The sequence below is a fragment of the Arachis ipaensis genome, chromosome B6, assembly GCF_059453495.1.
Source record: "Arachis ipaensis isolate K30076 ecotype BB chromosome B6, ASM5945349v1, whole genome shotgun sequence".
NCBI classification, from domain to species: Eukaryota; Viridiplantae; Streptophyta; class Magnoliopsida; order Fabales; family Fabaceae; genus Arachis; species Arachis ipaensis.
The window spans coordinates 26271115-26283589 of NC_142441.1; the positions used below are offsets into that span (position 1 = coordinate 26271115).

Genomic DNA, 12475 nt, shown 5'->3' on the forward strand with positions numbered 1-12475 from the left:
GCCAATATAGCATTCAGAGTATCAATTTCAAGAACTCCCTTCTTCATAGGCGTCCCATTACTCACAGGATTCCTCTCAGAAGTGTACATGAACTGGTTATTAGCAACCATGTCAATGAGTTCTTGAGCTTCTGCAGGCATTTTCTTTAGGTGAATGGATCCACCTGCAGAAGTATCCAATGACATCTTAGCTAATTCAGACAGACCATCATAGAATATATCCAGGATGGTCTATTCTGAAAGCATGTCAGAAGGACACTTTTTGGTCAGTTGCTTGTATCTTTCCCAAGCTTCATAGAGGGATTCACCTTCTTTCTGTCTGAAGGTTTGAACATCCACTCTAAGCTTGCTCAGCTTTTGAGGAGGAAAGAACTTGGCTAAGAAAGCCGTGACCAGCTTATCCCAAGAGTTCAGGCTATCTTTGGGTTGAGAGTCCAACCACACTCTAGCTCTGTCTCTTACAGCAAAGGGGAAAAGCATGAGCCTGTAGACTTCAGGATCTACTCCATTAGTCTTAATAGTATCACAGATCTGCAAAAATTCAGTTAAGAACTGAAAAGGATCTTCAGATGGAAGTCCATGAAACTTGCAGTTCTGCTGCATCAGAGAAACTAATTGAGGTTTCAGCTCAAAATTGTTTGCTCCAATGGTGGGGATGGAGATGCTTCTTCCATGTAAATTGGAATTAGGTGCAGTAAAGTCACCAAGCATCCTCCTTGCATTATTATTATTTTCGGCTGTCATCTCCTCTTTCTGTTCAAAAATTTCTGAAAGGTGCTTGCTGGCTTGTTGTAATTTAGCTTCTTTTAATTTTCTCTTCAGAGTCCTTTCAGGTTTTGGATCTGCTTCAACAAGAATATTCTTGTCCTTGCTCCTGCTCATATGAAAAAGAAGGAACAGAAAAATAATAATAATAGAGATCCTTTTTGCCCAAGCATAGAGGTTCCCTTATGTGAGTAGAAGAAAAGAAGAAGAGGAAATCTGAACTCAGAGAGAAAGGGTTCGGATTTTTGGTGAGATGAAGTGTTAGTAGATGAATAAATGAATAGAAGGAGATGAGAGAGAAAGAGGATTTTCGAAAATAATTTTTGAAAAAGAGTTAGTGATTTTCGAAATTAGTTTTTGAAAAAGGTTAGTAATTTTCGAAAATTAAAATCAACAATTAAAATAATTAGTTAATTAAAAAGAAATTTTGAAAAAGAGGGAAGATATTTTCGAAAATTAGAGAGAGAGAGAGAGTTAGTTAGGTGGTTTTGAAAAAAGATAAGAAACAAACAAAAAGTTAGTTAGTTAGTTGAAACAAATTTGAAAATCAATTTTGAAAAGATAAGAAGATAAGAAGTTAGAAAAGATATTTTAAAATCAAATTTTTGAAAAAGATAAGATAAGGAGATATTTTTGAAAAGATATGATTGAAATTAATTTTTGAAAAAGATTTGATTTTTAGAATCACAATTAATGACTTGATTCACAAGAAATCATAAAATATGATTCTAGAACTTAAAGTTTGAATCTTTCTTAACAAGTAAGTAACAAACTTGAAATTTTTGAATCAAAACATTAATTGTTGATGATATTTTCGAAAATTATGAGATAGAATGAAGAAAAAGATTTTTGAAAAATATTTTTGAAAATTTTCGAAAATAAATAAGAAAAAAATGAAAAAGATTTTATTTTTGAAAAAGATTTTGAAAGAGATAAGATTTTCAAATTGAAAATTTGATTTGACTCATAAGAAACAACTAGATTTTAAAAATTTTGAAAAAGTCAATTCAAATTTTCGAATTTGATGAGAAGAAAAAGGGAAAGATATTTTTTTGATTTTTGACTTTTTAATGATGAGAGAGAAAAACATGAAAATGATGCAATGTATGAAAATTTTGGATCAAAGCAATGAATGCATGCAAGAATGCTATGAATGTCAAGATGAACACCAAGAACACTATGAAGATCATGATGAACATCAAGAACTTATTTTTGAAAATTTTTTTATGCAAAGAAAATATGCAAGACACCAAACTTAGAAATCTTTCATGTTTAGACTCTATGGATGCAAAAATGCACATGTAAAACAAGAAAAGATGCAAAACAATAAAACATCAAGATCAAACAAGAAGACTTACCAAGAACAACTTGAAGATCATGAAGAACACTACGAATGCATGAATTTTTGAAAAATGCAAAATGAATATGCAATTGACACCAAACTTACAATTTGACTCAAGACTCAAACAAGAAACATGAAATATTTTTTATTTTTATGATTTTTTTTATTTTTTTGGATTTTTTGAAAATTAATGTGAAAAAGAAAAAATAAGGATTCCAAAAATTTTTAATATGAATTCCAGGAATCTTCAATTCTTAGTCTAAAGCTCCAATCTGAGGGTTAGGCATGGCTTAATAGTCAGCCAAGCTTTAGAAGATATAAGCAATTCCCTGACATGTGGAGGCCTCAGTCTAAAAGAATTTAGACATGGCTTTACAGCCAGCCAGGCTTCAACATGCTTCATGAAACACTAGAATTCATTCTTAAAAATTCTGAAGAAAAATGTATTTTTGAAAACAGATGAGAAATTTTTGAAAGGTTTTTGAAAAATTTTTGAAAATAAAACAAAAAGAAAATTACCTAATCTGAGCAACAAGATGAACCGTCAGTTGTCCAAACTCGAACAATTCCCGGCAACGGCGCCAAAAACTTGGTGCACGAAATTGTGATCTCAGGCAACGGCGCCAAAAACTCTGTACGCACGTCTTAATAAATTATTTTTCATTCACAACTTCGATACAACTAACCAGCAAGTGCACTAGGTCGTCCAAGTAATAAACCTTACGTGAGTAAGGGTCGATCCCACGGAGATTGTTGGTATGAAGCAAGCTATGGTCACCTTGTAGATCTTAGTCAGGCGGATATAAAATAGTTATCGAGTTTTCGAAAATAAGTAATAAAATAAGGATAGAAATACTTATGTAAATCATTGGTGAGAATTTCAGATAAGCGCATAGAGATGCTTTCGTTCCTCTAAACCTCTGCTTTCCTGCTATCTTCATCCAATCAATCCTACTCCTTTCCATGGCTGGCTTTATGTAAGGACATCACCATTGTCAATGGCTACTTTTGATCCTCTCTGGAAAATGGTCCGATGCGCTGTCACTGCATGGCTAATCGTCTGGAGGCATCACCGTTGTCAATGGCTGCGTCCCATCCTCTTGTGAAAATGGTCCAACTGCTCTGTCACAGCACGGCTAATCATCTGAGGTTCTCGATCATGCTGGAATAGGATTCACCCTCCTTTTGCGTCTGTCACTACGCCCAGCAATCGCGAGTTTGAAGTTCGTCACAGTCATTCAATCCCAGAGTCCTACTCGAAATACCACAGACAAGGTTTAGACTTTCTGGACTCTCATGAATGCCGCCATCAATCTAGCTTATACCACGAAGATTCTGATTAAGAGATCCAAGAGATACTCATTCAATCTAAGGTAGAACGGAAGTGGTTGTCAGGCACGCGTTCATAGGGAATGATGATGATTGTCACGTTCATCACATTCATGTTGAAGTGCGAATGAATATCTTAGAAGCGGAATAAATTGAATTGAATAGAAAAATAGTAGTACTTTGCATTAATCTTTGAGGAACAGCAGAGCTCCACACCTTAATCTATGGAGTGCAGAAACTCTACCGTATGAAAATACATAAGTGAAAGGTCCAGGCATGGCCGAATGGCCAGCCCCCAAAACGAGATCACAGGATCAAAAATACAATCCAGGATGTCTAATACAACAGTAAAAAGTCCTATTTATACTAGACTAGTTACTAGGGTTTACAGAAGTAAGTAATTGATATATAAATCCACTTCCGGGGCCCACTTGGTGTGTGCTTGGGCTGATCTTGAATGTTACACGTGTAGAGGCTCTTTCTGGAGTTGAACGCCAGGTTGTAACGTATTTCTGGCGTTCAACTCTGGTTTGTGACGTGTTTCTGGCGTTTAACTCCAGACAGCAGCATAGAACTGGCGTTCAACGCCCTTTTATGTCATCTAAACTCGGTCAGAGTATGAACTATTATATATTGCTGAAAAGTCCTGGATGTCTACTTTCCAACGCAATTGGAAGCACGCCATTTTGAGTTCTGTAACTCCAGAAAATCCACTTTGAGTGCAGGGAGGTCAGAATCCAACAGCATCAGCAATCCTTCTTCAACCTCTGAATCTGATTTTTGCTCAAGTCCCTCAATTTTAGCCAGAAAATACCTGAAATCACAGAAAAACACACAAACTCATAGTAAAGTTCAGAAATATGAATTTAACATAAAAAATAATGAAAACATCCCTAAAAGCAACTAGATTCTACTAAAAACATACTAAAAACAATGCCAAAAAGCGTATAAATTATCCGCTCATCAGTGTACCTGATGCGTACGTGTGACATGCGAAGAAGACCATCGACGCGTACGCGTGACATGCGCCACGTGCAGAAAACGCAGAAAACGCTGATTTTAATTCTGATTTAAACTTTAATTTTTAGAAAATAGAAAAAGATATTATATTAGTTTTAGAAAATAGATTTTAAATTAATTAGGATTAGATATAAAAGAAAAAAGAAACTTCTCTTCCGGGGATGATTCGATTCGAACAACATTCCACATTTCATTCCACCTCAGCCTAATTTACAGTTTACCAGAATCCTAGTTTTCACTTTTTTCCATGAGCAACTAAACCTCCATTGTTAAGGTCAGGAGCTCTGTCTATTTATGAATTGATACTATTATTTTTCTATTTTAGTTCATGTATTGATTTATAATTCAAGAATTGTTTTCGTTCTTTATCTTATGAATTTGGGTGGAACGGAAGTATGATCCTCTTTCTAATTGAGTTCTTGTATAACTTGGAAAAGCTCTTTACTTGAACAACAGCTTGAAAACAATTTCTCCTAAATTCTAATTATCTGGACTTAACGGGATACGTGACATATAATCCTCTTATATTTGGATAATTAGAATTTTTGTGGCATAATAACTAGAATTAAACTTCACCCCCTAATTGGAATTAATTGACCAAGGAATTGGCGGTTGATGAGAGTTAGAGGAGACTAGAAAAGTCTAAGGAATTAGAGTCTAGTCACATATAGTTTGTCATGAATTAAATCTTGCATGATTAAAATAGTTAGTAAGAAAAGTCAATCCGAAAAATAGATAACTCTGAAGCCTTAACTGTTTTTCCATATTTTTTTTCAACTTATTTACTTGCCTGTCTTCTGATATTCTGAATTTATTGTTTAATGCTTTTGAACTCTCAAACACTATTTTCTGCTTGTCTAACTAAGTAAATTAATCAACTATTGTTACTAGTCCCTCAATCCTCATGGGATCGACCCTCACTCACCTGAGGTATTACTTGGTCCGAACCGGTGCACTTGCCGGTTAGTTTGTGGGTATAAATTCCGCACCATCCCACTGATCGTCGTTCCACTACTGGTTATGTTTTGTTTCTTGGTGACTCTCTCATTTCCTGGCAAGCTAAGAAGCAAACATTCACTGCTCGATCAAGCACAGAAGTTGAATACCGTGCTCTCGCTAATACCACTGCTGAAGTTATCTTGATTCGTTGGCTTCTCGAAGACTTGGGTGCTCCTCAGTCATCCCCAACTGATGTATTTTGTGACAACTGCAGTGCTAGTCAGATTTCTGATAATGATGTGTTTCATGAACGCACCAAACACATTAAGATTGATTGTCACTTTGTTCGGTAACGTATCCTTATTGATGCTATTCGTCTCATCGCTGTTGGAACACTGGATCAGACTGTTGATATCTTCACGAAGGCTCATCATCCGACTCGTTTTCGGTTATCCAAACTCAATATGGTGTCCTTAGCTCCCACTTGAGTTTGAGGGGGTGTTAAGAGAATAATTAGAATCAAATTAGATCAATTAGTATCATTTGTACTTATATAACGTATCTGTATATTAATAGTAGGATTCTATGCTTTTATTACTTTGATTATTCTAACAGCTATATATAATTATATACCTTTTGTACATTGTACTTTTTTTCAGAATGAATAATACACAAAATACTTTCTTTAGATTGCGCTCTTATTTCTAACAAACGGTTTAATTAAGTTCCTTTTGAAAAAATAGTTTAAACAATAAATGTTTATATTAAAAGTAATTTATAAATAAGTTATTTTATATTTGATTTTATGTGATAAAAAAAATTTTATTATGAGAGAAGTCATTTTTTTAACTTTTCCATAAGTACTTAAATAGCTTAAAAAACTACAATTTGATTCTAAAAATTGTACCAGACATTAATACTACTACTTTTTATAAGTTAAAAATTCAAAAAATTAACTTTTAAAACTTTTCAAACGAATCCTAGGTCATTGAATTCTCAACACATATGCTAACTTTCACAAAATAAATTTTGACATCGTAGATAACAAAAATAATTTAAAAATTGATATAACTAGTTTAAAATTTTTAAAAAATAAATTTAATTAATTTTTTTAAAAAAATTAATTTAAAAAATAAATACTTTTTTAGAGATGAATTTAATTATTTATCTTCAATTAGTAATAATCTTATTTATATAAGATGTTATGAGTGTTGAATTTTTATTTAAATTAATTAAATATTTTATTTATTAAATATGCAACGTGTAAAATATTTACATATTTTTTTTTTTGTGACTAAAATATTTACATATTTATATTATCATTACACATCACCAATATTTAAAAAAAAAAATAATGAAAGATTTCGGGGTATGAATCTTAGAAAAAAAATATAGTTGTAATTTTTTTTAGAGTAAAGTATCGTTTTTGTCTCCAACGTTTTGGGTAAATCTTATTTGTGTTCCTAACGTTTAAATCGTCCTATTTGTATCCCTAACGTTTGTAGTGATTTAATGTTATCCTGCCGTCAATTACACATCATGAGCGCTTTAGTTTGAGTTTTAAAAATCTCTTCTTGAGGTTAGAATACAAATGTCTGGGATTGAATCGATGATCTACTCCGAAAAATAGCTCATCAAATGTTGAAACTAATTCCTACAACATTTACATAATTCACTTTTCTAGGGATATAATTGAATCTAAACACAAATAGTGGGTACAATATTAAAATCGAACACATCCAAGTGAGACCTAATTGAAAATGAATACATCCAAGTGAGAATAATTGAAAAATATAATTTGATTTGTTAGTATAATTGATAGTAGGATAACATTGAATCACTTTTATAAACGTTAAGGATACGAATAGGACGATTTAAACGTTAGGGACACAAATAGGACTTACCCCAAACGTTGGGGAAAAAAACGATACTTTACTCTTTTTTTTAACAAACATGTAATCCACGGATACGGATGTGTTATTTGTGAACGTCCTTTGGTTTAATCTCAAGTCCAAAATTGTTCCCTCCACCCTGTTTTAGGGTTTAGCGGTTTTACCACTGAGTTCACCTGATAACCACAGATTCTGCACTTTTCCGGTCGATTTTCGACTCTGATTTCTCGCGTCTTTTGTTTTCTGCAACCCACTGTAAGTAAGACCTCTCTACTTCCAATTTCAATTTCATCGCTAAAAAGTAGTATCTCACACTCACAATATGGTTTAATTTTTTACTCTTATCAATATTGTCGCTGTATTCTTGTTTTCTTCTCCTTCCTTCTCTCTTTACCGCGAAGAGTGGGTTTTGTTCTGCTCTGCATGTTATTGCTCGAGAATATTAGGGTTTATATGTGGTTCAGAACGAGCTTCGTTATGTTGCTTTTTTATTTGATATTCGTTCGGATATAAGATACATTGCTGAAGATAGACTTAAAAAAATCGACCAGGAAAAATCACGTTGTTATTTCAATTTGATTTTGAGCATCATAATTTCGAATTTTTATCGTAATTACTTGAATTGCTGAGAGAGATATATCAATTATGCATCAGTTCAATTGGTTAGACCTTGAAGTTGTGTGATATATGTGATGTGCAGGGTACATTGATTTTACGCTGAAGCCGACGAAATTATGGCGGATTTAGAGAATTTGCTTTTGGAGGCTGCAGGGAGGACCGGGAGAAACCGAAATTCTATTCCGCCTTCTAGAAGAGGACGTGATGATGGGTATTCGGATGGTGGGACTGACTCTAGGGAGGATGATTCCGATGGTGAGATTGGTTATGCTGGCAGAAAGCCCTCTGGATCTCAAGTTCCTCTCAAGAAGAGATTAGATCCAGCGGAGAGGGATGATAATGAGGGAAGTCAGGAAGAAGGGGGTGATGATGTTGATGGCCGTTCTGATCATGAGGATGATAGTAGTAGCGAATCGAATATTGGCGATGATCTTTATAAGAATGAAGATGATAGACGGAAGCTTTCTGAGATGACTGAACTTGAAAGAGAGATGATATTGTCGGATAGGGCTTCTAAAAAGGATGATAAAAATCTGCTAGGGAAGATAGTGTCAAAGCGGGAAAAAGGAAAGGCAAGTGTACCTAGAAAACAGACTCCTCCTCTCCCATCATCTCGTGTGCGTTCATCAGCCAGATCTGCTGACAGATCAACTGCCAAGGATGATGCGTTAAATGAACTGCGTGCAAAGCGTTTGAAACAGCAGGATTCAGAGGCAAACCGCAAGATGACAGAGGCATCTGGAGGTTCAGGGACTGGATTTTTAGCCAAGCACAGACCTTTCACTTCAACAGGCTTTAGTAGCTCAAGTCAAAGTGAGAGTGAAAGTGGATCTCATAGTGACGATGAAAGAATTGTTGACAGTGATGATGACAGGGCATTATCTGGATTTGAGGGTCCTTCATTTGAGGATATAAAAGAAATCACCATTCCCCGGTCAAAACTTGCAAAATGGTTTATGGAGCCTTTCTTTGAGGAGTTAATTGTTGGTTGTTTTGTGAGAGTTGGCATTGGTAGATCAAAGTCTGGGGCTATTTACAGGCTATGCATGGTGAAAAATGTTGATGCGACAGATCCTGATCGACAGTACAAATTAGAGAATAGAAGCACACACAAGTACTTAAATCTTGTCTGGGGAAATGAAACTTCTGCTGCAAGGTGGCAAATGGCTATGGTTAGTGACTCTCCTCCACGAGAGGAGGAGTTTAAACAGTGGCTTAAGGAACTGGAGCGAACTGGTGGTCGGATGCCAATCAAACGAGATGTGTTAGATAAAAAACAAGCTATAAAAAAGATCAACACGTTTGTTTACTCAGCAGCTACTGTAAAGCAGATGCTACAAGAGAAAAAATCTGCCTCATCAAGGCCGCTAAATGTTGCGGCTGAAAAGGATCGCCTGAGGAATGAGTTGGAAAAGGCAATACTTATGCATAATGAAGCTGAAGTGGAGAGGATCCGGGCAAGGCTGCAGGAATTGGAGGCATCCAGGGAAGCTAGGGAGAAGAATGCTAAGGCATTGAGGCTTGCTGAGATGAACAGAAAGAACAGGTTTGAAAACTTAAAAAATGCTTCCGACTTAAAGCGGAAAGCTTTGAAAGCAGGGGATGCAGGTTATGATCCATTTTCCAGGAGATGGACTAGATCAAGGAACTATTATGCTGCAAAACCTGGTGAAGAGGCTGCTGACAGAAACAACAGTGCTGGCAGCAAAGTGGCCATTGCAGGAAGCACTATCCCGAATGTAGCCGTGAACGCAGAGGCTGGCATGGTGGCTACAGCTGTGGCCTTGGAAGCTGCTGCTGATGCTGGGAAGTTAGTTGACACAAGTGCACCCGTCGATCAAGGGACAGAGTCAAACATGCTTCACAATTTTGAGCTGCCGATTTCATTATCATCGCTTCAAAGGTTTGGGGGATCCCAAGGAGTTGAGGCAGGGTTTATGGCTAAAAAGCAGAAAGTAGAAGCAACAGTTGGATTTAGAGTCCCAGAAAATGATGGAAGAAGGCACGCGTTGACATTAACAGTTAGTGATTACAAGAGAAGAAGGGGGCTCCTTTGAAATTGCTCCTACTGTCATACTTGTTGAGGTTAACACTTCCTTTCAGATAGGTATTTTTATCATTTGGGAACACTCTTCTAGGTATTAATATTTGTTCCGATTCTAGGTATTAATATGCACATAAAGTCAAGTTTCATGCTTAATGCCAATGTATTATTATTTAGAGATAATAACAATGTTCTTGTGTGTGTTTAGATTATAATGTGAAATTAGGATGAGTTATGCCATATCTTACAAACAAATATGTTTAATAAGCCCTAAATCTTTAACCAGGAAAGTTAGGATTTTTAATCTTTTTCCAACTTATTAATTATAGAGTTCTAGAGTCCAAATTTCATCTTAGGATGCTGGTCATATTGTTAAGTTATAGGATGGATATAACTAACGTTGTTTATAATGTATTATTTATTTATTTATTAGAATTATAATTCAGTTTGCTTACATAATCCAACCCATATGAATTAGTTATAAAAACCAAAATAAAACTTTGTTGAAGTGTTGCAATACTGACTCTCGTTTGGGGGCACTCCACTACCCGCCGTGATACAATTAGACAAGATCTGGGATTTGGTCTTCAAAATCTCTGCAATTCAACGCCAATGGTTATATCTCAATACGATGAGTTATTTATCGGCATCATCTTTAATTTGAATTTTACTCCCATCATAGTGAAATGTTTTGATATTATCATATTGTTTGACATGTCATCTAAAAATGCTGAACATAACACGATTAAATTGTGTCACGTATATACATGTATATGTATTTTTGTTCCCGGGTTTTGTTTTCCCGATTATTAGATGAGGTGTTGGATATTACATTAAAAGATTGAGGTATATGTGAACATAACTTTTCCTCCATAACTTAAATACATTGATTTCTCAATATAAGCAACAATCCATTCAAAGTGAACGAAGTATATAAATAAATCACGGAGAGTTACAATGAATGATATATAAATGCTTTTTTTGAAACTTTAAATAAACTGTTCTAACTAAGTGTAAACTGACAAAGACTGAAAGACCAAATAATGGATAAGAATTCTTGAAATATTGAATGTGTGAGTTTGTGATGTAATATTTAATATTGGAATTTATCTAATTTATTTGAACGAAAAAAAGTATTTAATAAGATAATTCTTTATAGAGAAACTATGAATTTAAATTATTAATGTATTATAATATACTTATTAAAGAAAATTAAAATTTCCAGTAATAGTAATTACAGACTAAAATGCTATCTTAATAATTATGCACATTTGTAAATCAACTTATATTTATATCGGGGGACAGAGGGAGTATCATATTATTCAATCACAACATTAAAAGAGTTTGACTGTAATGAAGAGGTTTGACTATGATTAAATCTAAACGCATCTCAAAGTTTCTTATGGCATTTAGCGGACAGAAAAAGAGAAAAACCACAGAAAGGAATATCTCTCCCCACGAGCTGAAAGATGCAATAAATGATTTCGTTGAAAAAGCATTCTAACTTACGTGGCATGATGTGATAGGTCATCTAAATAAAAGGATTAAATTCATTAGGTATTATTATCATATTTCCTTCAATGTCTCTTATTATAAAGTCTTATCCTCTTCCAAAAACACTGCACAAAGATTCCTTCTTTTTTTTTTTCTCTCCTTAAAATCCCACCCTGCATGTTGCCAAAACTCAAGACCCTGTTCATATAAAATACATAATACACTCTCTATCTCTCCATTCATAGTTCAATTCCATGGCTGAAGATAATTCATCAAACTCCAACAACCTTAGAATCACCATTGAAAGAAACCCTTCACAGTCACGCCTCTCTGAACTCAACATCAAGTGTTGGCCCAAGTATGTTATGTTATGTGCCTTCTTTTTTTATAGGTATAGTATTTAATGTGAAATAATAATTATATAATTGATAATCTCAGATGGGGTTGTTCTCCTGGGAAGTACCAGTTGAAATTTGATGCAGAAGAGACATGCTATTTGCTGAAAGGGAAAGTGAAGGCATACCCAAAAGGTTCATCAGATTTTGTTGAGTTTGGTGCTGGTGACCTTGTTACCATTCCAAAGGGACTTAGTTGCACTTGGGATGTTTCTGTTGCAGTTGATAAGTACTACAAGTTTGAATCTGAATCTTCTTCTTCTTCGTCTTCATGATCATGATAATATTCAACACCATCATCATGATCTTGTTAATTAATTAATGTATTAGTAGTATATATTATTACTATTATTCGAGTTATTAATATTAACACTGATTTAATTTTATGACATTAATTAGTAAATCAATATAAGTTTTTATTGAAATTAAATTTATGTTTGTTAGTTTTATGGCCCCTACTACTACTCTTTGTCCATTTATGAGTGTTTGGTTGTGGTGATGAGAACTGAATTTAGATGCCTGACATATGAGAGAGATGATAGTAAATGGTATTATTTGGTCAAAGACAAAAGAGGAGAAAACAAATCAGTCAATGCATGTCCTATTCAAACCAATCTCCTTTACGTGTTTATAAGACT

General features: G+C 34.5%; 2 protein-coding genes and 1 non-coding gene across 4 annotated transcripts; all 3 read left to right on the forward strand.

The window, feature by feature from the left end:
• Positions 1-239: 239 nt before the first annotated feature.
• Positions 240-347, forward strand: LOC148554940 (small nucleolar RNA R71). Its single transcript, XR_015887890.1, has one exon. It is a non-coding gene; the product is annotated as a small nucleolar RNA R71 (small nucleolar RNA).
• Positions 348-7356: 7009 nt separating this feature from the next.
• On the forward strand, positions 7357-10203 carry LOC107647858 (protein RTF1 homolog). 2 transcript variants are annotated; one of them, XM_016351902.3, is made up of 2 exons: positions 7357-7541; positions 7987-10203. In XM_016351902.3, the coding sequence occupies exon 2, from the start codon at positions 8021-8023 to the stop codon at positions 9959-9961; it is 1941 nt and encodes a 646-aa protein (XP_016207388.1). In that variant the 5' UTR covers positions 7357-7541; positions 7987-8020; the 3' UTR covers positions 9962-10203. The 2 variants fall into 2 exon arrangements, with proteins under 2 accessions (XP_016207388.1, XP_016207389.1); XM_016351903.3 differs by having other exon boundaries at positions 7376-7545.
• Positions 10204-11559: 1356 nt separating this feature from the next.
• On the forward strand, positions 11560-12241 carry LOC107648111 (uncharacterized). Its single transcript, XM_016352111.3, has 2 exons — positions 11560-11800; positions 11881-12241. The coding sequence occupies exons 1-2, from the start codon at positions 11697-11699 to the stop codon at positions 12110-12112; spliced, it is 336 nt and encodes a 111-aa protein (XP_016207597.1). The 5' UTR covers positions 11560-11696; the 3' UTR covers positions 12113-12241.
• Positions 12242-12475: the final 234 nt, after the last annotated feature.

Bases quoted from the DNA above. Each gene is read 5' to 3' on its own strand.
- LOC107647858 (XM_016351902.3), top strand. From the start codon at position 8,021: ATGGCGGATTTAGAGAATTTGCTTTTGGAGGCTGCAGGGAGGACCGGG.
- LOC107648111 (XM_016352111.3), top strand. From the start codon at position 11,697: ATGGCTGAAGATAATTCATCAAACTCCAACAACCTTAGAATCACCATT. The intron at 11,801-11,880 runs GTATGTTATGTT...TGATAATCTCAG, and splicing joins AACATCAAGTGTTGGCCCAA to ATGGGGTTGTTCTCCTGGGA.